Source organism: Terrapene carolina, unplaced genomic scaffold, assembly GCF_002925995.2.
Source record: "Terrapene carolina triunguis isolate 2854851 unplaced genomic scaffold, T_m_triunguis-2.0 Scaffold790, whole genome shotgun sequence".
In the NCBI taxonomy this organism is placed as follows: domain Eukaryota; kingdom Metazoa; phylum Chordata; order Testudines; family Emydidae; genus Terrapene; species Terrapene triunguis.
In genome coordinates, this window is record NW_020665141.1 from 1,028,787 (window position 1) to 1,055,931 (window position 27,145).

The following is a 27,145-nucleotide window of genomic DNA, read 5'->3' on the forward strand; positions in this document are numbered from 1 at the left end:
GCAAGTCATCTCATCTCTCTCTGCCTCAGATCTCCATGTCTAAGAAGAGGATCATAGTATTTCTCTGCCTCACATGGGCTTTGAGAGAGAATCTGTTAAAGGTGGCGAGATGCTCAGATAGCATAATAGGGGCCATAAGAGTATGACACAAAATAATCTGTTAGGCGTTAAAACACCATCTAATTGGCCTACACAACCAATCTGGACGCAGATCGATATTAAAAATGAGTGCTTGTATCTCCTCAGGAAACACTGACTTTCCCATAATGTGCCCTTTGCCGCTCCACCATACAGCCTCTCTGACCCTTACTTTCACTGGGGTTAGGTGGAATCAAATAAATCTTTACTGAAGATTGCAAAACTTCTGAGCAGAGACTGTCTTTTTCCATTTGTAGACAGTGCTCAGCACATTGTGGGTGCTACTAAAATACAAATAATAAATAAAGGCTTGATAGGCATTGGTTTAGACAGGCAAAACCACTAGGACCTGTGCAAATCACAGCTTATAGTGGTTTCTCTGTTGACACTGGAGGTTTGCATTGGTGCAGCTACACCAGAGTCTGGCTACTGAGCTGAAACCAGGCGAAATCATCACTGCAGACAGTGTGTTTTAAGCCCCAAGGCAGGGCCGGCTCTGGCTTTTTAGCCGCCCCAAGCCAAAAAAAAAAAAAAAAAAAAAAAAAACACGGGGCAGCCATCATGAAGCAAAAAATAAATAAATAAATAAAATAAACCTGTGGCGCGGCCAGAGCGCGGGTGCAGGGGGACCGGTTGGGGAGGGGGGGGAGGAGGAGGGAGCGGGCGGGAAAGAGAGAGAAGGGGGCGGCCAGGGCTACAGCAGGGGCGCTGCCACGCGGCCCCTCCCGCTGCGCCGCCTCCTGCCGCGAGGGCTCCTCTCTGGTCCGCGGGGAGGGAAGGAAGAGACTGCCCTGCAGGGCGCTCTGGTTCTCTGCGCCGCCGCCCCCTACAGGGTGGCCGGAGCAGAACAAGAACAACAACAACAACAAAAGCGTCCGTGCCGCCCTAGGATTGGGCGGAATGCCGCCTCCAACAATCTGCCGCCCCAAGCACCAGCTTGCTCAGCCCTGTCCCAAGGCAAGGTAAAGTGAAAAAACTAATTAAATGCTCAGTGCATACAATCCAATAACAGCAGCAGCAGCAAAGTGCTCTCCTGTGATTCTCTTAGCTTCCCTCAACACATACATACAACTTACAAAACCCCTTTATCAGCCAGGGCTGCAAAATTCTCCATCTAATTACTGATGCTGGAAACCTCCACTCTTCATGGAATCCTATTTGAGAACATTTCTGCTGAGCAGGAGAAGGCTGCACTATGCCAGCTTGTGCAAGGATTTGGCCGTGAGCCATGGCTAATAATCTGTCTGCAGGAGGAACAGGCAATTAATACACAAAAAATACAGACTTCTCTCATTAGAATGTAAAAAGCAGGTAGACAAGAAACCCTGAATGTCATGCACAACATACCCTCCTCAGCTTCCATGTCAGAGATGCTCTATTGTTCTTCTCTGCTAATTCTAGCCATCAGTAAAAGGCTGGGATTGGATTTTCTTTTTAATAAAGAAAACCAAGTCCAGTTAAATCCATCTGATTGAGGCCCATCTACACTACCAAACGCTCTTGTGTTGCAGGACCAGATGACAAGATACCCGAGACAGTTAAAACACAGCTTGGTCTGGCTGAGTAGGCAAGACCCACTGACGTTTTGGCAGTGCCATCTACTAGCATATTGTGACCGATCCCATGATATGGTAGCTATGCATAGCAGGGGTAGGGACCAGGATGGACTCCTAAAGAAAGCACCGGAGGTTTTGGAATCACATCCCTGGGCTATCAAGGATATTACAGGAGTGGGGAGGGGTTTAAAGACTGCTGCGTATTGTCCCACAGCCATCCAAGTCTGTATGTAAGCCACAGCCTATCACCAACCAGGAAGTAGCTTTTACACTGGGGTGTATCATTAGACTAACAAAACAGATGCGGTAGCTTGCCACCCATTCCCTGCTGCCTCCTCCCAGCCATAGCAAAATGCTTCTCATTGTGCCCGGTGAAGAACACACACAGTGGAGAGAAGTACATTTGTGGAGCAGGACTGAGTACAAGCATGGCAGGGTGTTGTAAAATTCAGGATCATATAAAGCCTATGACTTTCAGGCGGGGGTGTGCACATTGAGAGGAGGGCTGTGTGTATGGATGGGAGTGGGAAAGGAATGAGACATGCACAGTTTTGAGAGCACTAGGTTGTAAATAGCCAGGAGAGAGAGTGAAAATTCCCTTCAGAGCAATCAGCGTCAGCAGTGCTGCTTTGAGGTTGACTTGCAGCTGGCCCACATCTGGGTCAATGAGGAAGAAACATCAAGTTCTTTGCAAAAGTTGCATTGAAAATTGAAAATCCCCCACCGTACAACCTTTTGCTCTTTGTTGTTCAAAACCTCCATCGTTTGTGCCCCAGGGCAGAGCCCCCTATTTGATTCTAGAAGCCTGGATGAGTTTCTGCTCAAGCTTCTTCCCCACACCACCTCATATCCAGTTGCAGCTGCCGGTGTTGCAGCCTCTATGGCCCACAGATTGATACGTCAGTATAATCCACATGGACTCATCCTTTTGGTACCAGCCATGTTGAAACTTCATACCAATAATATGGCCTATTCCCGTCATCAGGAATTATGTGGGGAATTTACTTGGAGCCTATGGAAGAGGAAAACGTCCATCAGCCAGCACTGATGAAAAGCCACTGACAACTGTAAGAATGAAAAGAAATACAAAAGCCTGAGCTGAAAGCAAGGAAAGCAGGGGTCAAATAAACAGCAGCTGCAAAGTCCAGGGCTCTCTCTCTCTAGCGCTCTTCTGGAAAGCCAAGTGGTTAGTATGCTCGAGTTTCTAATGGACTTCACGGGCTTTGGAGGTGCAAGCTTAATCCTTATTTAGAAGGGGGAGAACTACACACCAGGTTTGCATTACCGCTTTGCTAAGTTTTTATGGGAAAATATTTTCTCTTTCTGTGCATACGGTGAGGTGGTAGGAGAACACAGAAGGTAAGAATGGGAGTATACTTGTATTTCTTTAAGGGGAGAGGGCTGCAAAGTTTAACAGAGATCTCAATCCTGCTATAATCCATTAATGATGACCTCACTTTTTAGGACGGCTTTTAGTAAATAGTACAAGCTGCCACATTCACAGTTGGGGGGGAAAAGTACCAACCTGTATTTTTTAAATTATTATTTAAAAATGGTTTGACCTGAGAACACATTTATTCTGGCAATCCAGAGAGCTTATCCTGGGTTAGTGTCCTAGAACACTTCGCAATTTGTTCAAGCAGAAACCAAAATAAATTTTTCTAAAGTAATAAAAAAATACACCAAACCATACTTCTTGGGCATGGTTAAAGCTGCCCCACTCCACTACTTTACCTACAACGTCACACACTTATTAGAAGACATCTTTGTTAGACATGTATGTTAACCCCCCTTCTAAGCATGCTTTTCAAAAGCACTAGGTTAGCATGCAAACTAGATCTAGTAGATGTTTTCAAGTTTTCAATTAAAGTTGTAGAGCCGGTCAACATTTGTCCCATAAAAAAAGTTTCACCATTTTCCAACCAGCTCTAGTTTAAACCCTTTCCACACAGGCCAGCCAAGCTGTTTTTATAAACAGGTTCTGCTGTAATTATATGCATGTAAACAGCTCTGTGGCCAGTGAAGATGAGGTCTAGATGCAAGACCAGAGGGAAAAGAACAGGTGAAACTGAATTACTGGGTGAAGTCTCAAGAGAAAAGACCTGCACCCACTCACTAGCCCTGCAGAGGTGTGAGTCTTCTGACTCACATACAGGGGTTCTTCGGTTCACCTGATGCTGAGATGGAATTTCTGAAATTCAACCTTGTTTTCTGGATGGAGACTATTGTGTTTATGGATTTGAGCTCAGAAAAATCCATTCCTTGCTTTTCTTTTCTTTTTTTTTTTTAAATGTAGATTAGATTAGGATATAGATAGATACACACACTGCACTGGATTCCTCGCTTGTTTGGCTTTTTGGCCACAGAGCCACCTAGTGGATGGCCAATCATTTGTCAGAATGAAGACATGATGAATTGCATTGCCATTAACATACGCAGTAGCACGTACATCATCACACCTTTATCTACGAAAGACTTCAGTGCCTAATTAACCCTCTGATTTCCTATCAGTGACTAACATCTCTGCTAATCAATGAAACATACTCTAGGCTTGGCTGAGGGCTCAGGAAGCTCCCAATCTGTCCCTACTCTTTAATACCTTTATAGGATTTTCCTTTTGGCCTTTTATGTTGTTGCCGTTCCCCAACATCCTCCTGTAAATCATCAACCATGATCTGCCTCCAACTTGAGCTCTTCCTAGAATCTCAGCACAAAACCTTCTTCAGACAACTTAAAACCCAGAAACTTGTTAAAAGGCAATGCCGATAAGTAGCATTTTGAGCAAGGCAGGCCAGACTGTTGGGGATATCTACCAGAGTCCCAAATATTTCTGCCTAAAGGAGCTGCTGCGAGTCATAAAGCCTGGGAGCCCCAATGTAAATTTAGCTGTTGTCACAAAGCTGGCCTTGATTTTCCCTCTCCTTTCCGCAAGAGGCTTCAACCTCAGATGAACTATTTCAGAACAAAATGCGAAGTGAGAGGCCCTTTCACCTCTAGCTCCATCTTTCATTCCAAGGGCCAGATTTGCAGAAGCGCTCAGCACACAACATGCTGAGCCTGCTTTCAAAAAACCAGTTGATCAGTGCCCCGCCTCCAACTGACTTCCCTTTTCTGAGGCTGTCACTCTGACACCATTTAAAAGTGATTCACCAAAAAGGAAGGGAAGCAAAATTTTGATTGGCAGAGAAAATGTACGAGCCTTTGAGATTCATTGTAAAATGATGTCTTGGTTAGCCTGACTGCTAGTAAGTTGATAGTAGTGTTCGCTTCTCCTGGAGCTCAGAGGGAATCTAAAAAGAGGCTGGACCAAGATTACTTAAAAGAGCTTTATATGTGAAGAGGAACATTTACCTTGAAACCACTTGATACTAGCCATCTTGTCTCATCTGGGACCAAGTGAAGCAACGGACACCCCGCTGTGATACAGCCAGTTGTCACCTCCTTGACGGCACACCCTTCCTTAGCGGCATCAGGGAAGCTGCCATTCTTTCCGTTAAAATAGAAGACGAATTCCTACTGACTCTCAATTCAGGCATTAGCTCGGCACTGCAGCCTGTATGAAATTAGTTATAAGGCAACCTGCTGACTCAGCTCTAAGCTAAGGCTTTCAGCAGCTGTTTACCTTAGAAAGAGGAAGGCAGTTCCAGAAGTCAAGAGGAGTACCTGTCACGCAGGTTAGGTGGGACAGGCTACCGAGGCTCCTGATGCCTTGTTTCATCCATTGACAACAGCATATGTCACACCACGATTTTCCAGCTCCACGGTGCAAGGGCTCTGACTGGTCCAGCCTCCCACAGGTCTGAAGGGTTCACAAACCAAGAGCCAGAGTCAGCTAAGAGACTATAAACGAAAGGACAAAATGAGCCTGCTCTGTGATAATGTCTGTCCCACGTAGATCATAAGCCCGTTGGGGCAGGCGCCATCTTTTCATTCTGTTTGTACAGCACCTGGCGCTACATACTTACAAATCAGCTTCATTCTCGGATGTAGTCATCCAACAGCCACATGCAATGCCAGCCTGGCTGAATCCATCCAAGGCGTGTATTAGTAAGGTGTGGCTGGCTCAACCACCACCTAGCTTTTACCTATGAATAAACTTTACTATCCAAGGCATAGGATCCTTCCCTTTATTAAAATCCCAAAGTTAACCTGCGGTTAAATATGCAGCATGGCTGCCCTCCCATAAAAAACATGAACCTGAATTAAATTGCATTATTTTAAATTTACAATCTTCCTGTGAGGATTGTCTCTGTGAAACTCAGGTCTTTGTTGCTAAGGGAAGCCATGAAGACAGCAGATGGCCTCTCCTCCACACTAAAACCATTATCGCTGAGGCTGATTACTAAACAGCTTTTAAAAAAAGGCAAAATAGCTGCATCATCCACCTCTGATCAGGAAGGCCACCCCCAGTGAACACACTGGTACAGTTTTACCCTACAGAGCTTTAAACAGAACTGTCACAAATCAAAAGGGAGTGTGTTCCAACCAATTGGGGGCAAAATGTTGAGGGCATTAGGATTGTATGCAAATTAAGATTCTTTGCTTTGACTGTGGGGTCTATATTTACACCACCCCAGTCTGTGACGTGAAAGTGATTGAGGAAGTTGGCAAATTCCTTTAAATGCCCTTTTAAAAAATACTGCTTTCAGAGAGTAAATTATATTTTATTAGGGGTAGCCATGTTCGTCTGTATCCACAAAAACAACAAGGAGTCCAGTGGCACCTTAAAGATTAACAGATTTATTTGGGCATAAGCTTTCGTGGGTAAAACCCCCCACTTCTTCAGATGCATGGAGTGAAAATTACAGATACAGGCATAAATATATTGGCACATGAAGAGAAGGGAGTTACCTTACAAGTGGAGAACCAGTGATGACAAGGCCAATTCAGTCAGGGTGGATGTGGTCCACTCCCAATAATTGATGAGGAGGTGTCAATACCAAGAGAGGGAAAATTGCTTTTGTAGTGAGCCAGCCATTCCCAGTCCATATTCAAGCCCAAATTAATGGTGTTAGTTTGCAAATGAATTGTTCATTGGCCTTGTCATCACTGGGGTGCAACGAGTCAGTGGGGTTGGGGCTCTCTCTGGGTATGTCTACACCGCCCATGGAAGTGAACCTCTGACCCTGGGTAGACCAGCTCGAGCTAGCATGCTAAAAACAGTGGTGTGGATATTGCAGCTTGGGCCTCAGCTCAGGTTCTCAAGTGCACCTGACCCCTGGGTCTGAGCTAGGGTGGCTAGTCGGAGTCTTGGCCAGCGCCATGACATCCCCTATTTTTAGTGTGCTAGCTCAAGACGAGCTAGTGGAAGTCTGTCTACCGCAGCCAGGAGGCACAGCTGGGGTAGGGGGTCCAATGAGGTTCAGTGGGATTGAGGGGTAGGGTCTCTCTGGGGATAGACATTCTCAGCGAGATTCAGTGGGGCTTGGAGGTCTTTCTGGAGAGTGCTTTGAGTCCCTGGGGCCGGAGCCTGTGCTTGGGTTCTGCCCTTTCCAGGATTGCAGATGATAACCTCCTGTTCCTACTTCTCTGTGCCCATCTCCCCTGCTGGCAAGCCTGTCCCTAAAAGATGCTGTTTTTCTCGCAGGCTTCCCACAGACAGCCGGAATGACATGCTTCCAGTTACAAAAAAGCAACTGTAAACTAAAGTCATAGTCCCCTGCTAATGGGAAGGGTACACAAAAAATTGCCAATGTTATCACACGATCACTGGAAATAAATCAGCAAGATGCAAAATATGACTGCAAATTAAGGAGATTTTTCACCTATACTTATGGGTTTAGAACTGAATGCGAGTTCAACCTGGTAAACCACTAAAAATTATGTTGACAGCAAATCAAAATGATTCTTTTAACCTCTTATGACTACAGGTCAGGTGGTAGCAGTTGTGAAACTAAGCAATGACAGTCTCATTTTAAACTCTCCAGACACACCAATTCACTTTACTGAAATATTGATTGGAGGGAACTATAAAACGATGCTGACTGACAAACCTTTCATATTTGCAAAGTCAGAAACTATGCTTATGCTATCTACATCTTTCAACAGAGAAAATCACAACTCAGATTCCAGATGCATTCTCACTGCAATATGTAAGATGCAAGGATCTATTTTTAGTTTGGCCCTTTCTCTGAACGTAGTGTAATATTTTTGGCAGCAAATCCTCAGCCATCCAGCTGTTTATTCAATCATATTATTATGACCCAATAAGGTAGCCAGTCCCCAAATTCTCTTGTCCTCCCCATGATCTATTGCATGCCTTTCCTTCACTTCCTCCCTACTGCTAACAGCACTGCAAAATGAGGCAGCAGCTTCTTCAACAGCTCACTTGGTAATTTAGAGCAAAAGTCAAGAGATGGCGCTTACAGAACTGTCAGCAACGAATCAGTCATCCTCACCAAGATCCTGTATTGGGTCACAGAGAGATTTAAGGCCACAGCAACCCCCTGAAAGACTCCACATGGGACACAAGCACTCTGCCAGTTGAGAATGAATCCTCTCGTACCTAAAAATATGCATTTAGATCAGGGGAGGGCAAACTGCGGCCCACGGGCTGGATGCGGCCCACGGGATTGCCAGCCCTGTGGCGCAGCGGGGATAAGGCAGGCTCCCTGCCTGCCCTGGCCCCCCGCCACTCCCGGAAGCAGCCGGCAGCACGGTTGGGGGGGGGGGGGGGAGGGCAGGCAGAGGGCTCTGTGCGCTGCCCTCGCCTGCAGGCACTGCTCCCCACAGCTCCCATTGGCCGGGAACAGGGAACCATGGCCAATGGGAGCTTAGGAGGTGGTACCACAGGCAAGGGCAGCACGCCGCAGAGCCGCCTGCCCCGCCCCACCCCCCTCTCAGGAGCCACTGCCGAACATGCTGGCCACTTCTGGGAGCGGCGTGGGGCCAGGGCAGGCAGGGAGCCTGCCTTAGCCCCGCTGCACGCCACTGCCACCCTGGAGCCACTTGAGGTAAGTGGCGCCAGGCCGGAGCCCAAACTCCTCCTGCACCCCACCCCCCTGCCCTGAGCCCCCTCCCACACCCCTCCTGCAGCCCAACCCCCTGCCCCAGCCTTACATTCATGGCCCTGCATACAATTTCCCCACCCAGATGTGGCCCTCAGGCCAAAACGCTTGCCCAGTTCCGATTTAGATAGTGACTTAACTCTTTTTTGCAGAGTGGATGGCAACAGGATTTAGTGAGAAAAGTGAGGGACACAAAGACATTCTTGAAATTCAAGATGTAACAAAAAATACAAAGAACACAAATCCAGGTACCAGTCTCTCTATTTCAAGCTGGATTTAGAAATAATCTGCTCTATTATCAATATGCAATACTCTTCCCACTACAAAAAGCCATCACCTCATCAGATATGTCCCAAGCAAGACCTGTCAACATACAACAGCACACAACTCTCTATTTTGTCAGAAACAGATTTTATTTAAACAGAACCCTAACTGCTGCACCAGTAGTAAATTAAATCCTTAAAAAAAAAAAAAAAAAAAAAAAATGTAAGTAAGTTAAGTCCAAAATTATCTTCGCTTCTGGAAAATGTTGCCACGGCCCATTCCACGACCTCTTCCTCTTGCAGCCACTGAAGAAAAAAAAATAGATCATGTGGATCTGACATAAACCGCATGTTTATAAGAATCTACATACGTTGTATCAAAGGTATTTTTGTGGTGCCAATCACTATAGTATCTAGCCTCTTGTGCTGAGTTAGCAGTGTGGAAACTAGGTTACCCTGTACAGTTCAGAAGGTGATGTACTTCTCTAATTCCCAGAGTGCTCTGTGATGGGGAGCAGAAGCTAATGTTTACATGCTTCTAGTCATGAAACAAATGCAACTAATATTGGATTGACAGTAAAACAAAATGAAAATTTTGTATTCATTCCATTTAGTGGCACAAACCTGCAGCCCAGGAGATCTGTATTAAAAAGTCAGTGCCATGCCAGAGACATTTTTTTAATAACATTTTACCATCACCATTATTACATACCATGCTGGAACAGATTTCAAAGTGCTCTACAAACATCCTAATTCCTATGAGCAAAAACCTTTTCAAAGTAATCTATATAAGCATAAACAGACCCAAAATATTTGCTCTTAATCATTATGCATCAAGCCGCATAATTTAGGCCTAGCAAAGATAAAGGAAGTCTGACTTTTCTGGCTTTTAAGTTCAAATCCTTGTGTATTTAAGTGCCGTTTTTATATTTAAATTAATGCTTCAGTAATAACTGAAGTAGATTTGACTAACCCAATGCCCAGAAAAAGATCACTGCATATAAGATCCAAGTGATGCAAATAGCTGCTTCAGAATCTGCACACATATACATGGGGAACACTAAGATCTTGATATTTATGTGGGAGGGTTGAGTAGAGATTTTACCAAGCTAAGTGTCTAGTTATTTCTGAACGAATATTACTATTTTTAAATTTTCTAAAGCACTAGACATTTGAAGTTTTACAATAAAATCAAGGTAAGAAAAAAAAGGAAAATAAAGTGCAAACTTCACAATTATTTAACTCTCCCCTCTGCCTGCCAAATAAACTCCTCTTACTCCTTGTGATGTTCATATTTAAGTGATGTAATAAACCAAACTCTTTGTACTGCAGAACTCCTGATGATGACACCCGCTTCAGTTTCCTAACAAATTGACAGGAAATGTAATGACCAAACACAGAGGTACCCACCTTGGGCTTTGAGAATAGCTGCTTTGCCTCGTCCGGCCCCAGAACCCTGGTTTTTATTCTTCATGCTCTTTAACATAGGAGCATTTTTCAACATATCTGGTAAAATGAGGAACCGTATCTTGCTACCCCTAATGTACACCTGCTCCAGCTGTGCCACTCGCCCATCTCTGTATGTCACTGTGATATTGGACATCTGGAAGACATGAAACTGATCAGTGCCTATAACAGCCTCTTAAATAGTGAAGTGTTCCAGTTTGTTTTGGCTACTGAATTCTGATTCAAGGAAGTCTTCTTTCTAATACAGAAAGCTGTCTGGCCAAATAATAGCATGAACATGTGTTCAACAGAATAGCTTTCCAGGACTGTTTTGAAACTGATTTCTGAGAGAAGTTTTCATCTGTTTTGTGCTAACATGGACTGGTATTTTTCAGAAGCTGCAGCAAGTTGACTAATGTAAATGGAATCCCAATTAAGAGAATACATTGAAACAGCAGAGCAAGATCACTAAGAATCTTTCAAAGACATCATAGCCTTACATAAGTTTTGCCTTTTAATTGTGTGCATAGTGTTTGTTAGAGTAATCTAGCCAGCAAAACTCAGATTCAACATTCAAGATCAGATCAGCATATAAGTACAGAGCAGATTTAAATTAGACTGGGGGTGGGGTGTGTGTGTGTGTGTGTGTGTGTGTGACATGATTGAGCGAAGGGGGGTGGAGGGGAAAGGAGAGAAAGAAGAGAATAAGCTATGGAGCGTGGTACACAAAGAACAATACTACCAAGGACTATTTAATCAGTACTCAGAAGGCCTGTTAACTCTGGCACCCTTTGTCAATTGCAGTTGCTTGTGAGAGACAATGCAGTTTAAACTATTTGAATTTTACTAATCCTGTGGATTTAGTAGGCTATTTTGATCACTCCCAGAGTTGTATTTCTAGTAACGAATTCCTAAAGTTGTTCACCACATTAACCCAAAATAAGCTTTGGGAACTCACTGACAAGGGGAAATATCTTCCCTTCTGTAGTATCACATATATTATATTAGTTTATTCTAACAAAAGTAATTTCTCATGAGATGAGAGCGATTTGAACATGTAGCCCTAGTCTTAAAAATCAATTAGAATTACACCGTATTCAAGTACCTGGCTTTGTGTGTGCTTTTAAAAAAAATATTTAAGAAAAAGCTTTTCAAAACACTGATTTGGAGAAAACATATCTTGAGCTAATGAGTCAAAAGAGTAGAAGCTAGCTGTTGAAATAACAAATGGTTTTAGCAGAAATGCCATTATCTCAAACTAGTCACAGAACACAGCTCTGAAAAATACATAAGAATTTCTGGTAGGAACAGGCGCTCCTGCCTATAAACCAAAAAGTTTAAGCTGTCCCCTTCTCTAGAATGTCACAAGTGAGACTGTGTCATTTTGGCAAAGCTATGAAGCAGGATAACTCATCTTTCTTTATCTCTGAGTAGAAATGTCAATATTTAAGTAAAGCTCACAATCAGCCAAAGATTGACCTTTCCAAAAATACACCATTCACACCCCCTTTTCCCAGACATACCTGGCAGTTCATGTTGTCCTCAGCCTCAATGAGTTTGCCACGGTAGACTTCCCCTGTATTGGTCTCACATGTCACGATGTGGCCCTCTGCCTCATGCAGCACTTTAATTGGCACTCCGATGGACATCTTTGCAGCAGTACAGCTCTAAACCTAGGACCAAAGAGGAATAGCATCGTAAGTTTCTTTGCCCATAAGCTCTGCCTACATAATACAGATTTTTTCTTAGAAGCCTAACAAACTTTTCTAGTCCAGAAAATAAAGAACTACTTACTCCTGTTTTTTTATTTTTCTACAAATTCAGTGCCCTTAAAAAGTGTCAACCTGATAAACAGGACTTCTGTCACCATAGCTATTCCCAGAACAAGTAATCATAGTAATCAGGATTAAGGCTTCTGTGCACATTGAATTGCTACGTAAATGCCAGATAGTTTTATTTTAAAGACCATGTTGGTCTCAAAATCTTGGTAGCAGGGAAAGAAATGGGGAACTCAGAGAGTCATGGAGGATGGGGAAGAAAAACTTTTCAAAATTTTCTACATTTTCAGAAGAATTACTGAGGAATCTGATGGGTTAGTCAAGAAAGAGTGAGAGACTCTTTTATAATAATTTTAGAAGAGGTAAGTAGACATAACTAACTTTGGGATGGCCTATACCAGCGAAATGAAACCAGAGTAAGAATACCAAAGCAGAGGAATCAGCAGTGCCAAAACGCTTGCTTGCTACTAGCAAAAGAAAATACTACTTTCCTTTCAATTAGAGATGTTGACTCTCACACAGTGTATTCACAGAATCTCATTGCTTGATGGAACTACATAAAGAGCATTCCATATTACATTGCTGTATTTCCGAGCATCATATTAAAAACATACAACATGCTGGATATTCCCCAAGATATAGACGTTAGTGTGTCTTACAAGCTTGTGATGGAGGCCTCTATACCATGTAGGGGATTTTCTCAAGCTTTGGGAGCACTGTTTAGTACACACATTTTCTGTTAAAGTGACACAGAAGCAATGTGACTTAAAGTGACATTTCTGATACAAGAGTTATTTCCTTTCAGAAATGCCTGAGGTTGAGAATATATTTGGCCTCCACTAGAAGAATTACCTTACCATACAGGAAAGAGTTGTTATAGCCGTGTTGGTCCCAGGACATTACAGAGAAAAAGTGGGTGAAGTAATATCTTTATTAATGGAAGAGCTCTGTCTCCAGAACCCTAGCTCGAACCCTTGTCTCCTTCACTAACAGAAGTTGGTATAACAAGAGATATTACCGCTTTGAATTGGAAAGAAATGGCTAAGCAGCCTATTAAAAGGATATATCAAGGCGATTGATGTGCATTATGGCCTGATACTGCAAATCCTTACTTATGCATTCATGGCCTTCAAGGAAACTATTTATGTGAGTTAAAAAAAAATCATTAAGTAATTCGTACTAAAGATCTAGAGCAGTGGCTCTCAAACTTTTTTACTAGTGACTCCTTTCACATAGCAAGTCTCTGAGTGCGACCCCCCCCCATATAAATAAAAAACACTTTTTTAGATATTTAACACCATTATAAATGCTGGAGGCAAAGCAGGGCTTGTGGGTGGAGGTTGACAGCTCACGACCCCTCATATAATAACCTCATGACCCCCTGAGGGGTCCCAACTCCTAGTTTGAGAACCCCTGATCTAGAGGATATGTTTTGAATTATGTAAAAAACCCCACTCGTGTCTAATTTAATAGATGAAGGACTCGCCTGGCAGCTACACTTCACTGTTTTGGTCTCGTCTCACCCCATCCCTTCCCCATTGTAACTAGGGCTGTTGTGATGAAAGAGGAAGAAAGATGGTGGGAAACTCGTGAGTGGGGGTGTGGGTATGTGGTGTGTGTGTGGGGGGAGGGGTGTGAAGGGGGATGTTTCTATGCTCCGTTGAAGGCAGTTCTAAACTTTAACCCTTTTTTGTTTTATTAAAACTCGAAGAGGACCTCTGAAGAGGGACAGGTTAGTCAGACGCACAAAGCCGCCAAGCGTTGCGCTCAGTGATACCCTGCCAGTCTCCTGGGCCGGGAAACGCAAAGCGTCCAACCGAACCAGCGCTCCCCGGAGAGACCCCGACACGCCACGGGGCGGTATCAAAACAGACCCGCGTCCGGAGCAGCAAACACCAGACGATCTGCAACGCTCACGGCACCCGCGTTACTTGATCGCGAAATACCGGCCCTGGCCCTGTCAGTGTCCCGGGGGCGGCGGCGGGAGCCCGGGCCCGCGGGTCACTGGGGGGAGGGGAGCGCGCTGAGGAGACGAGACCCCCCGGAGCCTCCAGCCCCGCTCCCCGCCCACAGGGCGGCCTGAGTTCACCCACGCGCCGGTGAGGGGCCGCGCTCCCGCCCGCCACTTACGCTCCGCGAGGCACGTCTCTGCTCAGCGTGGGCTCAGCCTTAGCGCTCTAATGGCCTCCACCGGTATCCCGCCGTGCACCGCGCACCGGATCCGGAAAGGCCTCGCTGCCCAGAGAGCGAGCGCCTCTCGCCTTTCAACTCTATGGTTCGTGCGCCCGCCGGGCCTCAGGAGAGGGCGTCCCCCGGGGATACACCAGCCCGGAACAAGGGTTCCGCCTGCTTCCCCGGCCCACGAGGCGGGGAGCGAAGCGACAATGCCGCATGGCTCCGCCGCTGCGAGTTTGAACACACGCGGCCCCGGGGCAGGAGTGACGAGCCATCCCCGCCCCCCGTGTATCACTAGGGCATGTGACCGGGGTGCAGATACCCCCCCATAACGCCTGCCCTGCGGGGACTGCCTCGCCGACACCCCCCGCCCCGGGGAGCGCGCTGCTGACAGCTGTCGGGGGGAGGCGGAAATAGTCCCCAAGGAGCCTTGCCCTGGGGGCGGGCATGGCGATGCCGTCTTGAGCGCGGCCAGCTCCCCTCTCTCCGCCTTCCCGCGGTCCCCTCCGTGCGGGGCTGGGCCCGGAGCCGCAGCGCTCCCCGCCCGCCGCATCAGCAGCTCCCGCCGCCGGGCTCCGCCCCGCCCCGCCTCTGCCAGGCAGCAGCGCCGGGGCCGGCAGGAGCAGCGCCGCTCCGAGACATGAGCGGGGCCCGGCCCCGCCAAGCCCCGCAGCCCGGCCCGGGCCCGGCGGCCGCCCACTGAGCGGCCTGGCCCCGTCTTCGCCGCCATGAAAAGCCCCAAGGAGGCCGCGGACTCGGAGCCGCCCTCAGGTCAGTGTGTCCCCGGGCGAGGCCGGGACGGGTTTCGGGGCCCAGCAAAGGAGCCGCCTCCGAGTGACGCCCCCAGGGCACCCTCGCCAGCCCCTGCCCGGGCAGCCAGCCCGCCCCGATGCCTCGGATCCCTGCCTGGGGGGGATCGGAGCCGCCTTACCCCACCCCCACCCCTTCGCGGCGCCCTGCCCAGGGGGGGGGGTCCGAGCCGCCTCAGACTCTCCCCCCCTTCGCGGCGCCCTGCCCGGGGGGATCCGAGCCGCCTCGGACCCCCACCCCCAGGGATCTGAGCTGCCTCTCATCTGATCCCCCTTCCGTTCCACAGCAGAAGGCTCGTTGCCATTGCCAGGTTGTGTTTGTCACAGCTCTCCTGCTTTGGGCACCCTCTATTGCCTGGGTGTCATGAGAACATGGTGCCTGCTGCTACTCCTTGTTGCCCACTTCAGACCCTTTCTGCATAACACACTAACCCCCAATTGGCCACTTCATTTCAAGCGACTGCCTCCAACATGCATTACCCCTTCTGCTTGACAATCTGTCCCAAAGTGTATTTGGCTCAGCGTCTCTGCTTCCTTCCCCAGACCTGAGGAAAGATCTCTGCGTAGCTTGAAAGCTTGTACCTTCCACCAACAGAGGTTGGTCCAATAAAAGATGCCTACCTTGACTCTCTCATGAGAAATTTGAGGCATTCACAGGCCCTGGCTGGTCTGCAGCCGTTGTCGGCAATAGTCCTCTACACACCCGCTGTTGTGCACACTCTGATCACTAATACTGCAAGTGAAGATTCAGAGCTAAAACAGTATTTTAAAGGCCTGAGGAAATCCAGAAAAAATTACCAGTCCCTATAAGAGATATTACCCCAGGGATATTAAGGCTCTGATTCTGCACAGACGCATGGATGGGATTTTGAAATCAGATGCTGCCGGTGAATGTAACTGCATGATTGGTGTGGGGGGCTAGAATTAAACAGCTAAGATGGGGTCTATGTCTGCTTCCCTGAGCACCGTTCTGCAGTGTCTTCTATAACCAATACCTTGTGCTTTTCATGTTGAACTGGGTTCAGTGCGAGGATTTGGGTATAATTTAAATACCAGATCGTTATTTTCCAACAGAACATTCTGGGCTTTTGAGTGTATAGTGAAAAGAAAGGAGTCCTAAGACTGAATTTTTATCACTCTGGACAGACGATGGAACTAGGGCACTCAGTTTGGGAAGATGCCACTGTTCCAGGAAGATATGGTGTCTTCGCGGCAGGTCCTTCAAGGATCTGTCTTCCCTGCACTTCCAGGTCTATCAGATCAGGGATACTGATTGTACCAACCTGCCTAAGATCCATGTTGAGGAGGAGGGTAGTGTTGTCCCCTAGGGATTTGAAATTAGTGGCTGCTTTTTGTAAACCTGTCACACTGAGTACTGTATTTATCAAACTGGCGATGATCATGCAGTTCAGTTTATTGCTGGAACATACTTTCTCACTTCATTTATTCCAGGACTGCTGGCAATCATCCTCATCTAGGGAGCTTGAAAAGTAATATGAAGTTGTTGCAGCAAAGGATGTGTAAGGCAAGGCAGGATGGCTGGCAACTCAATAAATCAAAGGAAATTAATTGACACATTAGGCTTCAGTTATTACTATTTGAGATTATGATGTAGAAAATGTGTTCTTTTCTTGGGACCTAATGGGGTAGAGTCCTTAGTGGAAAATGAGGTTAGTATAATCCACCAACAGGAATTTATGACAAATGATTTATAATTCCTAATGTGAGAAGGCTTTGGAGATTAGCATTTCCTTTAGTATAATGAGTTACTACATTGATCTATACTGGCCAGACATAGACTAACTAAAGAGACTTGATGTCCTCAGCAGGTACACTAGTTTTCAAAGCCACACGGGAAAGGCTAGAAAGAATGTAATACATAGGAAAGTGAGAAATTTTGGAAGGAGGCCACAAAATCCATGGAGGCCTGTTTCTGCTAAAAGCATTTTGGGCATATCTTCCCTAGAAAATTACATCAAGTTAGAGCACAACCTTGAGGAGTTGATGTTGACCATGACTAGCCCACATAATGTTGAACACATCTTGTCCCTGTCTTTACACTGACTGCAAAGACACAGTTGACATTGCGTTAACACAACTTCTCACAGTCTTGCTGTAACTCAGTGTAGTGTTCTTGAGGAGACAAGTCCTCCCATTGTTCCTGTTGATCACAGGCTCAATTAGCACTTCCTTGTGGCATGGTATTTTTTGCTGGATGAACACTCAAGTATTGGCACATCTTTGATGGTCAGACTGCACAGAAGGTTGCAACAGTCACAAAATCTGTTTAAACCCAGAGACTCAGTTTTGGACACACCACAATAAAAGATGAAAGTCTGTTGTTCTCCTGGTATCTCTCTTAGGGTGTGATTACCTCTTCATGATCATACAGAGGCCATGACCAGAATAGGTAGATCTGACCGGAAAAAAGTTAGGGAGGAAGAGGAGGATGAATTTGCTGCAGAATTGGCCATACCTATAGCAAAGAGGGAGTGTCAGGTTAAAACAGACGCTTGATGGTTCACTTACTTTTACAATTTGGAAAAAGACCTTTAAAAAAAAAATTATGCTGAGAAGCATAACCTGCTAAAGGGACAAAATAAAAAGTGTTTCTCAAGTACCCCAGTACAACACTAACTGTGATAGCAAGAGGACTGCTAATACTAATGTGTGGAAGTATACACATATCTGGGCTAACTCACCTATCATGCTCTTCTAATGATGCGTTGTCTTTACTACAGCTGACTATGTCCAGTTGCAAGTGCCAGTTATTCAGCAGTTGTACCATTGGGACTGTGGGCTAGCCTCCTCCAGGATGGCACTGCAGTAAGTAACTGATTTTGGTTCAGAGGGGTGGGTTTTGAGCATAGGGAGTTGGGAATGTTATCCCCACTGTGGGACCCTTCCTAAGACCAGGATCGAATGTCAAAGGAGAAAAGTTGGGTGGGGCAGATGTGACTAACCTCAACTTCATCAGACCATATTTTCCCCAGTGCCCCGCTAAGGATTACTGTTGCCTCGCTGGGCATAGCACCAGTATTCCAGCAGGAGGAAAAGAAAACACAGATGAAGGATAATTAACCAAGTTTCTTGATATATACAAAATATCTGATTAACTTTAAGAACTTTGTAGATTAGCATGTTTAACCCAATAGAATGTTATCCCTGCAGATTAGCATGTTTTGTGTGATAGAATGTTCTCTCTGCTTCTTATTGGAACTGTTACTTATCACAGCAATTCACTTGAATTCCTTTCTGTGTGTCTTCAAATGACCAGCAGGTTTCTTCTGTATTTATAAGAGTTAGTATCTTGCCACTGTCCAGTTGGGCATCCGTTCTGTGGGGTAAATGTTTTCCAGGAATATGAGAGTTTCAAAGCTATTCTCTGTGTTGCCCATTTTCTTTAACCTACTAGCTGTCCTGCTGAACTAGTCTTTCCTTCCACAGAGGAACACGAGCTTAGGTGCAGGAGAGTGAAATACCTATTTAGATGTCCACTTAGTAGATATGAAGCAGAAGATTTTCATTTCTCTCCATCCCTTCTGCCAAGACGTTAGTCCGTGCGCTGGTAATTTCCCATCTTGACTACTGTAACCTCTGCCTCTAGCCTCTCCGTCCCCCCTCACCTCTTTTCCTTTCCACTTCATTCAAAACCTCAGTTGCCAAGATCGATCTTCTTACCCTGCCAATCTGACCTTGTGTCTTTGCCTCTTGAATTCCAATGGCTTCCTTCTTTTTTTCTGCATAGTTTGTTTTTTCTCACTTCCAAAGCTCTCCATAACTTTGTCTCTGAATAAATCTCTGCCCTCCCACATCACCTTCCCCCTCACCTCCCGCGTCTCCTCAACTGTTTTTCATTCACACCACCCTCGGTGCCTGAGGCAACCTTCCTTTGAATATTTACCAAGTTCCTTTCCTCCTTCAAAAAACTCCTTCTGAAACATACCTGTTCCATGAATCAATCCAGCTATAGTTGCCATACCCCTTCCTGCTGTTGAATTCGTGCTTTTAGATTGTAAACTCTTCAGGATAGAGCCCCATAATTTGTTTAGCACAGCTCACCTCTTGTACAGCGTCCTGTACATCTTTAGAACGATAAAATAATTAAGACAGCACTAAATTTCCAAAAGGGAAACAGTCACCTGTGATAAATCCAGTGAAATGCTCCCTACCCCATTTCCCTTGCTTTGGAATTTGTGGTTCATTTGTGGGTTGTATTTTGGTTGTTTCTCAACCAAACCCTAATGTTTCAGGTTTTCCCTTTTGTGATATTAAGAGGTTTTGGACTGTTAGACACACCTTCTGCTAACGTCTTTGCTTCCCCACTTCCTGTAATACCCTAGGTACCTGAATCGTTTGAATGATGAGGAATTTCAGAAAGCCATCCGGGAACTCCGGTTAACAAAGAGTATCTGGACCATTGACTTGGCCTACCTAATGCGGCACTTTGGTGTTAAGCATAGGTTCTGCACACAGACACTTGGAGTGGACAAGGGCTATAAAAATCAGGTGAGCATCTTCATTCACTGGGAAATATCAGGCACTTTCCATCATGATCCATCAGGGCCATGCTGGTGGAGCTGTGTTATTGATGTGGTTAACCACCATTCCTGTAAGCAAGGTTTGCCTATTGTCAAACTGTCCATGAAACAATTCCAAACCCAGGTTAGATATGGTCCCAGATATTTTCCAGCTTGCGTTTTAAAAAAACAGTATGAATTCAGTGTTCATGAAAGGTTCCAGCCTATTTAACAGCCTTGGAGACTGAAGCCCTCTATTTATCTACAGAACAGGTACAGCCGGGGCAGCAGCAGTGCTAGCTTCCACTACACTTCCCCCGCCAACGTGCCTCAACCCTGACCTGGAGGAACCACCTCTAGAGGTGAGAGGGGAATTCAGTCTCCATGTCCATTCAATCCTTGGCCTCTGTTGATATTGCCAACAAAAGGGCCAATTCGATCCAGTAGTGGTTATGTTTTTTCTTACGTGGAGTCCTGAAATCTAGGAACTAAATTGATACGACCAGATTCATTTCACATAGGCAGCTGAATAGCCAGCAGCCGGAGACTGCAATAACTACAGACCTGAACTGAATTTGAACCGATGAACTAGAGGAGAGGTTCTTATCCTGTTTCCGGTAACCTGTGGGAGAATGACACCTTAACCATTATCAATCCCCTAAACCACCCAGTCCCTCTCTAACCGGTTTTTAATTGAAGATTCACTTTACTAGGGTGAATTTCATTCTGATGAATTGTTGATAAATCATTCTTTATCCCTTAGTCGTTCTACAGGAAACATTTTGACACGGAAGAGAACAGAGTGAACCAGCTGTTCGCCCAGGCCAAAGCCAGCAAGGTGCTGGTGGAGAAGTGGTGAGCTTGTCATTTCATCTCCTTTTCCCTTTGGACACTTTAGGGGCCTGAGTCTCCTTTCACACTTGTGTAACTCCACTGAGTTACTTCTGACTGTGGTGGTGTAAGTCAGACTGAATTCAGGCTCCACCCCCTCTTTATTTCCCATATCTTTTCACTTCCACTGAGACAGAGGGAGGAAGCAAAATGGTGACTGGGAAGAAGAGCAGAAAAGTGGAGCCCCGAAAGGGGAAAAGCAGCATTTTGGATTTGCTGACGGGAAACTGGCTATTTATTTAGGCTGAAAATTTGGTCTTCCATTAAGATAAACTAGTGGGGAATGTCTTCTGTCTTCTAAATAGCTTTTATTAAATAAAGTTGCCATCAGTGCTGAAGCGAATGTTGCAGTGGCACAAAACCCACTGTTCCTAGAGCTGTGCTAACACTGCTCAGCCACGGCTGAGAGAAATAAACCAAAATCAGGCATGCGTGCTTTTACTCCCTTGGAAACCCTGTAATTTACAATATTTGCCAAATGAAGGATGACATCATAGGAGAAGGAACCTCCCTGGAGAGAGAGACAAACATGGGGGAGAGAAAAATCACACACACGGCTTAAAACCTTATTGTTGACAGCAAAATTTGGAAGAGGAGAAAAGACTCTGGGTCATATTCAATCTGACTCTAAATGGGTATAAACTGAAAAGAATTGCATCCACTTCCACCAGGGCTGCATTTGACTCTGTATATTGTTTACTGGGGTGGATGAGTAGTAGCAAGAGAAGAAAGGGAAGGTACTATTTGTGCCTGGAAACAATGGCCTTATTGTGCTTTTACATGCTTTTTTAAACCTGCATTTGCCAGAATCTTTAGTGTCCTGTTAATGTACTTAGAGTTTGCATGGCAGCATCTATCCACCTAGTGCTGTGACCTGGGAAGAGGAGGAGGAGGAGGAGGCGGCAAAAATCTAGGCCATATCTAGCACAGTAACAAAGCTCTAGATTTGGCTCACATTAGGGAGGGGGAGGCAGTTGTATATGCGCCTGTGCAGTACTAGGATTGAGAAGGCAAAGGGGAAGAGCAGTGCTGGAAGAGATTAAAAAGGACATCAGTTCAGTGAGGCATTGCACACAGCCTGAATGTTTGGATCTGATCCAGGGGATGAGTGCAGACTGGTATGGAACACACCATCTGTCTGTGTCTCTGAATGAAGAACTTCAGCTCAAATAAATGGGATTACCAGGTGGGCATGGGTGATTTTCATGCTCGAAATTGGGTACAATAAAATATTAGAACAACAATCCTGGCAAGAATAGAGAGCCAGACAATGCAACTTTATAATTGGGAAACTATTCTTACCTGACAAAGGTATCTTAGGATGCAGAGACCAAGATGACTGGGGATCTTGTGCCATCCAATCCCTCAGCTGAGAAAGACTTGGTGCTTTAGAGACCAGCTGCATTTGGGCTTCCAGGTGGGTGGGATGGGATTCTACAGCATCCCTAACTGCCCCATAAATAAACTAATCTCCCTAGTGTTGAATGGTTGTCAAATACTTCTGACAAAAATACTGCTCCTCCAGGGCATCTGGGACATCTTGAGATTCCATTCATTTTAATGCATGCTCTATAGAACTTCAGCCAGAATGGCTCTGCTCTTCACTGGCAGTGAGGGTATAATAGACTTGAATGGAACAACTACTGTCTGCGGCTGCAGTAGAGCCCTCAACAACAAAGATATGTAAAATAATCATAGCAATCACATAACAGAGATGGACATCATCCACACTCACATGGTTGGGAGAGCCCAATCCAGTGAATACAGATCTCTCTCCTGGGCTTCTTTGTGAATGTCTGAATTTTCTTCTGCAGCACAGTGACTGTCCAGGACATTCAGGAGCACCTGTCCCAAGGTCATGTAGCCATTGTCCTGGTGAATGCAGTCTTGTTGCTGTGTGAACTTTGCTCAAGTCCCGTCAAATATTGCTGTTTCCTCCCTATTGGCCAGAAGTGCTTCTGCAGGAATCCTGACTACCAGGGTCATTTCATTGTGTTGTGTGGCTACAACAAAGCCTCAGGGAGTGTCTACTACAACAACCCTGCCTATGCTGACCGTGAGTAGCTGAACTTTGCTTCATTCTGTGTGGATTCTCCATCTCCTCATTACTAACGTGCATAATGCAAAACCAGCTGGAGTTTCCCTGATACCAGGCATCTGAGTCAGGCGGCACCAGCTGATTGGCCCATGATTGTTCTTACAGAATTCAATGATTTCATTCTTTTCTGGGCTGCGATTCAGATGAAGCATTGGAAATATATTCTGACAGGATTGCAGAAGCCTTATGATTATTAAGAGGGACACAGTTTAGGAGAGCTAAACTATACACGTTCAGTATCTTGAAGAAAGAACAAAATGGTGTGTAATTATACAGTGCCCACTTCTGCAGGGGTTATGCAAATAAGCATTCCCCTTGACATCAATGGGACCTCTCAAGCGAGTAAGGGCTGCAAGATCAAGCCCATGAGATCTAGTTCTGTTTACCCAAAGGCAGGCTAAGAGCTGTTCATGAGCAAATTCTTCCCCTGGCTCAGCTTGACTAACACTCTGCTCCTGTCCCACAGGAACATGCAGCACCAGCATCAGTAACTTTGAGGAAGCCAGGACAAGTTACGGCACAGATGAGGATATCCTGTTTATCTACACGGACAGCTGACATCCAAGATTGCTGCTTTGTCATTTCTGGCGCAGTCTGCCCAGCACCTGCATGGCAGCTGGCTGCTTGTCTCAGGACTCTTACTGCAGAGACTTAACTCCTGATTTGCAGTGGGATCTTAAACAAGGGATGCTTTATAGACATTCAGACATTTATATTGCAGTGTTGTCTTCATCTTTTTATTCCTGATGATGAAATATCTGATGTTGCAATATCTAACACACACACACACACACACTTTAATTTTAATGTTGCACATTTGAGAGCAGTTTCAAAATGCAATCCCCTCAGAGTCCGACACTTACAGTTGGCTGTGAGCTTGTTTCTGAATTAAAGACTTGAAATAAAACACACCAAGTACACGAATTTAGTCTACACGTGGGAATTTGTGCACAGGTTCAGCTACATGAAGCAAGAAAAGAAAGAGGAAATACACGTTGGTTTGCCTTCAAAACTGCCAGAGCTGATCTTCACTCTAGATTTAGTTATTTAATGGTCAGAAGGGTGTAGATAGGATAAATGATTAACCTGACCCATGATTATTTTTTTTCAAGGAAGAAAATGACTTGTCAGCTGTTGACATACTGTGGCAGATTCTATCAGCATTGCCTGCATAATGGGAATGAAATACCACTTACAAAGCAAGCTTCTTGTGTAAACCCAGCTTGACTGCTCTCACCACATGTACCTGGGAATTGAGTTTGCAGTTTGATCTTATTGTCAGCGGAGGACCAGTCTTCCTGCTAAGGGCTATAGGCTACTCCTTCCAAGTAGTAAGCACCTAGTGTCATTTTGCCTACCGAGTTATCTTGCATGAGTTAAAACGTCTCTAGGAATGGCTTGGCCAAAGTTCTGTGTTGTCCCAAAAGGCTGACTGGTGACATTTTATTTGGGCCTAAGAAATTTTAAGTCTGTGTGCAAAGGCTTGGAAACATCTTTCTACCCACTACACCACGCCCATACCCACACCCACAACGTTCTGCAGTATCCAGGGATCAAGTCTAGGTACAGTTTTTAAACTGTTGATTAAGCAAATACACTAAGTAGTCACCCAAGCACTGAGGGTTTATGCCTTGTGTGCAGAGGGTTGTTTTAAATGTCTGGCAGGAGAGAACAGATTTTGCGCGAAGCCTGTATTGTAATTTGAGGTTAAACATTTGTTGTTGAGATTTATTGAGGAATTTCCCAGGAACAGATACTGCCAGTAGCCTGGCTCAGAACTCTGCTTCTAATTGAGAAGGCAGGGAGAACAAACTTCTCTTGGCTGAAGTCCAAAGATGTTATAGCAGGAGCCCAGACTTTCTACCTCTTCTCACTCTACAGCTGTGTTCTGGAATAAGCAGCAGGGTCCTCACTGCATTCTGATGCTTTAAGCTAAACTGTAAGATTGCAGCAGGCTGTGTGCAGCCCCTTTAACATATTATCTGGGATCACCTGCCTGGCAGAGAAGCACTGAAGTGTAGGACATAATTCAGCTTTGACCTTACACTTACTACGAATTTTGACTCCCAGTCTCATCGCGTCTTGAAATTTAGCTTTATGACTTTAACTACAATAGAAATGTGCTTGGTTTTATACTTAGCCTTTTCAGCTGAGGATTCAGATAATGTACAATTGACTTAAAGTCACACTGGCAAATACTTTGGGCCCAAAATCTGGTCTACTCTAAAATTATAACTGGTTTGAACTCACCTCCAAATTCCAAAATGATTTTAAAAACAAAAGAAAAAATGTTGCTATCTATGTAAGCACTGTAACATGATATGTTTTGTACCTAGACAACCAGCTGGAGATGACACATCTTAAACCCATTGCCTAAAGCTGTAATCCCTGATGGTGCGGATAGTAAATAAAAGGCACCCTTTCTGGTGAAAACAGTACAGGGAGTCAGTGTTTAGCAATACCCTAAAGGATAAAAGTTGTAAGGAAAAACATTTTCTAATCTAGGTGGCTTGCAAACACTGGAGAGTACCCAAAAAGTACTTGATGGGGTATGTTCAATACAATCTAGAGTGCTCCTTTCTTCAGTGCCTGAAATACAGTGGCAGGTGAGTAGAAATGCAGTTCCTTTGCAAAATCTGAAAAACGAGTTTGATGGAAATGTGTTTTCAATCAGAACTCATTTACAGCAGGTGTGGCTGGAATGCACTTGGGCACCTGCTGCATGTGAAGATGGCTGGGAATTAGGATACAAGTTATTGGCAGACAGAACAGAAGCATCAGCAGTTCCATTACAATCACTGCAGAGGCCCTGTGGCCAAAACCAGTAACAGGTTTTGCCTTATAATGCCTACAAAACTGGCTAAGCTACCAGCTGGCCACTGACTTAGAGAATTGTACGTCCAAGTCCATTTGTGTGTAATGCTTCACTGTGAAGGATTTTTAGGTATGTTACTAACAATACATCTGTAAACTAACTATTCAGTAGCTTTTGTTAATCTGTGCTTTTTTTCCCATCACATAACTCCTCCAATATAATTTAAGCACCATGGAATTTATTTTCTGAAAGGGGTGTGTTTAGCCCAATGAAAATCGTTCTTACAGTGGGGTTAAGAGTAATAATATGTTGCCATACAGCTTTGGTTCTGGTGCTCAGATCCTGGTCTTGAACCAACTTGGGAGCAGACATTAGACTGCATGTATTCAACTCAAAGGCAAAATGGAATCTTGTCTCATTGTAAGAATACCTAATGTAAATGATGGAAGCAGATATATGGGTGTAATCATTTTTACTGCTGTTGGGTTAATAAGTATTTGGGTGGCTGGGTTTTAAATAGTTAAATTGAATTTAAAGATTAAATTACAGCTGATTAAATGACAAAGAAGAAAACAGGAGCCCCTCACTGCCACAGGATCTCCTACAGGCAGGGAAAACAAGTGAAGACTGCCCTGGAAGATGAGCCTAGAGAGAAGAGGTGAAGGCCATATTTGAGTAGAGCTGATATTGAGTAGGCACGAGTCAAACTTTAGGGTAAGAAAGCAGTTAATTGGGCAAAAATAAAGAATGTCTTATCTTTTTTCTGTTAGAAATTTGCTTATCAAAAAGCTCACCCTGAAAGTGTTTCTGTGTAATATCTTGTTTTATTCATATCGTCCACAGCAAAGAAAGGGATATTTTACATGCAGAGAAATTTTATACATAAATATATTTTGTCTGTAATTGAGCCATTCTCAATAAAGGTTTTAAATGAACCCCATAGCACAGTGTAGCAGCTGTATTTGTCAACCAGTTTATTATGCAAAAATGTGTGAAGATCTTTAAAAGAAGTATGTATTAAACTAGAAATGATACAATTAGCTGAAACTGCCATTTTGAAACTCTTAAGAGACAATTTACTTCAGCTGTGGGTATGCTGTCATTAGGATTTAGGTTCGTATTCCTTTCACTTTTCCCAGACACATCACATCATCAGACTACACTGGGCAAACAAAAAGGGAAGCAAAACTGGTTACATTCCAAGCTCAAAGCATTCCATGTACCATTGCTATCCACACAACCAGTGGGTATCCTAGCTGAGTGCAACTCTTTGGTTGAGATCTTCAGCTCTGCACTGGTGCAATCTACACCAATTTCTCTGCATTGTTTGAAAGAAGCCACAAGAATTGCAACTGCTGCACCAATTCAGCTGCTCCTTCTGATTCCATCTCACAATGCCATGCTGGGCTTTTGGAGGTTCCTTAAAAGCCTCTGTGCCTCTAGCACCATTACTGGATACTACAGGAGTACCCAAAGGCATTTGCTCAACTATGGTGGTACGGTATGGGGTTGGTATATGTGCTAAACTGCTGCAAGGTCAAACTATGTGATAAACCGTATCATCCTTGCAATAGTTTCCTTTGTTAGTGTTTACATACTTTTAATGGGATCAATACACAGAAGCCTTATCTGCACCAATGATTCCCAAC

At 44.8% G+C, this 27,145-nt stretch overlaps 3 protein-coding genes across 4 annotated transcripts in view; 1 reads left to right on the forward strand and 2 right to left on the reverse strand.

Moving 5' to 3' along the window:
- Positions 1–8,944: 8,944 nt before the first annotated feature.
- SNRPD3 (small nuclear ribonucleoprotein D3 polypeptide) lies at positions 8,945–14,457 on the reverse strand. Its single transcript, XM_024197967.3, has 4 exons — positions 14,319–14,457; positions 11,934–12,083; positions 10,375–10,567; positions 8,945–9,270 (listed from the first exon to the last, which is right to left on the reverse strand). The coding sequence occupies exons 2-4, from the start codon at positions 12,057–12,059 to the stop codon at positions 9,209–9,211; spliced, it is 381 nt and encodes a 126-aa protein (XP_024053735.1). The 5' UTR covers positions 12,060–12,083; positions 14,319–14,457; the 3' UTR covers positions 8,945–9,208.
- A 477-nt stretch (positions 14,458–14,934) lies between these two features.
- GUCD1 (guanylyl cyclase domain containing 1) lies at positions 14,935–25,452 on the forward strand. 2 transcript variants are annotated; one of them, XM_024197965.2, is made up of 6 exons: positions 14,935–15,134; positions 17,914–17,998; positions 19,516–19,681; positions 20,456–20,547; positions 22,398–22,639; positions 23,148–25,452. In XM_024197965.2, the coding sequence occupies exons 1-6, from the start codon at positions 15,092–15,094 to the stop codon at positions 23,237–23,239; spliced, it is 720 nt and encodes a 239-aa protein (XP_024053733.1). In that variant the 5' UTR covers positions 14,935–15,091; the 3' UTR covers positions 23,240–25,452. The 2 variants fall into 2 exon arrangements, with proteins under 2 accessions (XP_024053733.1, XP_024053734.1); XM_024197966.2 differs by lacking the exon at positions 14,935–15,134 and adding an exon at positions 15,666–15,911.
- UPB1 (beta-ureidopropionase 1) overlaps positions 23,263–27,145 on the reverse strand; it is a 45,882-nt gene continuing 41,999 nt past the window's right edge. Inside the window, exon 11 of the mRNA XM_026660530.2 lies at positions 23,263–26,141. The gene's annotated coding sequence lies outside the window, so the exon portion shown is untranslated. The remainder of the gene's footprint in view (positions 26,142–27,145) is intronic.

Bases quoted from the DNA above. Each gene is read 5' to 3' on its own strand.
- SNRPD3 (XM_024197967.3), bottom strand. From the start codon at position 12,059: ATGTCCATCGGAGTGCCAATTAAAGTGCTGCATGAGGCAGAGGGCCAC. The intron at 10,568-11,933 runs GTATGTCTGGGA...CATGTCTTCCAG, and splicing joins AGGACAACATGAACTGCCAG to ATGTCCAATATCACAGTGAC. The intron at 9,271-10,374 runs GTGGGTACCTCT...TTTTTTCTTCAG, and splicing joins AGCTATTCTCAAAGCCCAAG to TGGCTGCAAGAGGAAGAGGT.
- GUCD1 (XM_024197966.2), top strand. From the start codon at position 15,806: ATGAGAAATTTGAGGCATTCACAGGCCCTGGCTGGTCTGCAGCCGTTG. The intron at 15,912-17,913 runs GTGAAGATTCAG...TCTTTACTACAG, and splicing joins TCTGATCACTAATACTGCAA to CTGACTATGTCCAGTTGCAA. The intron at 22,640-23,147 runs GTGAGTAGCTGA...CCTGTCCCACAG, and splicing joins CAACCCTGCCTATGCTGACC to GAACATGCAGCACCAGCATC.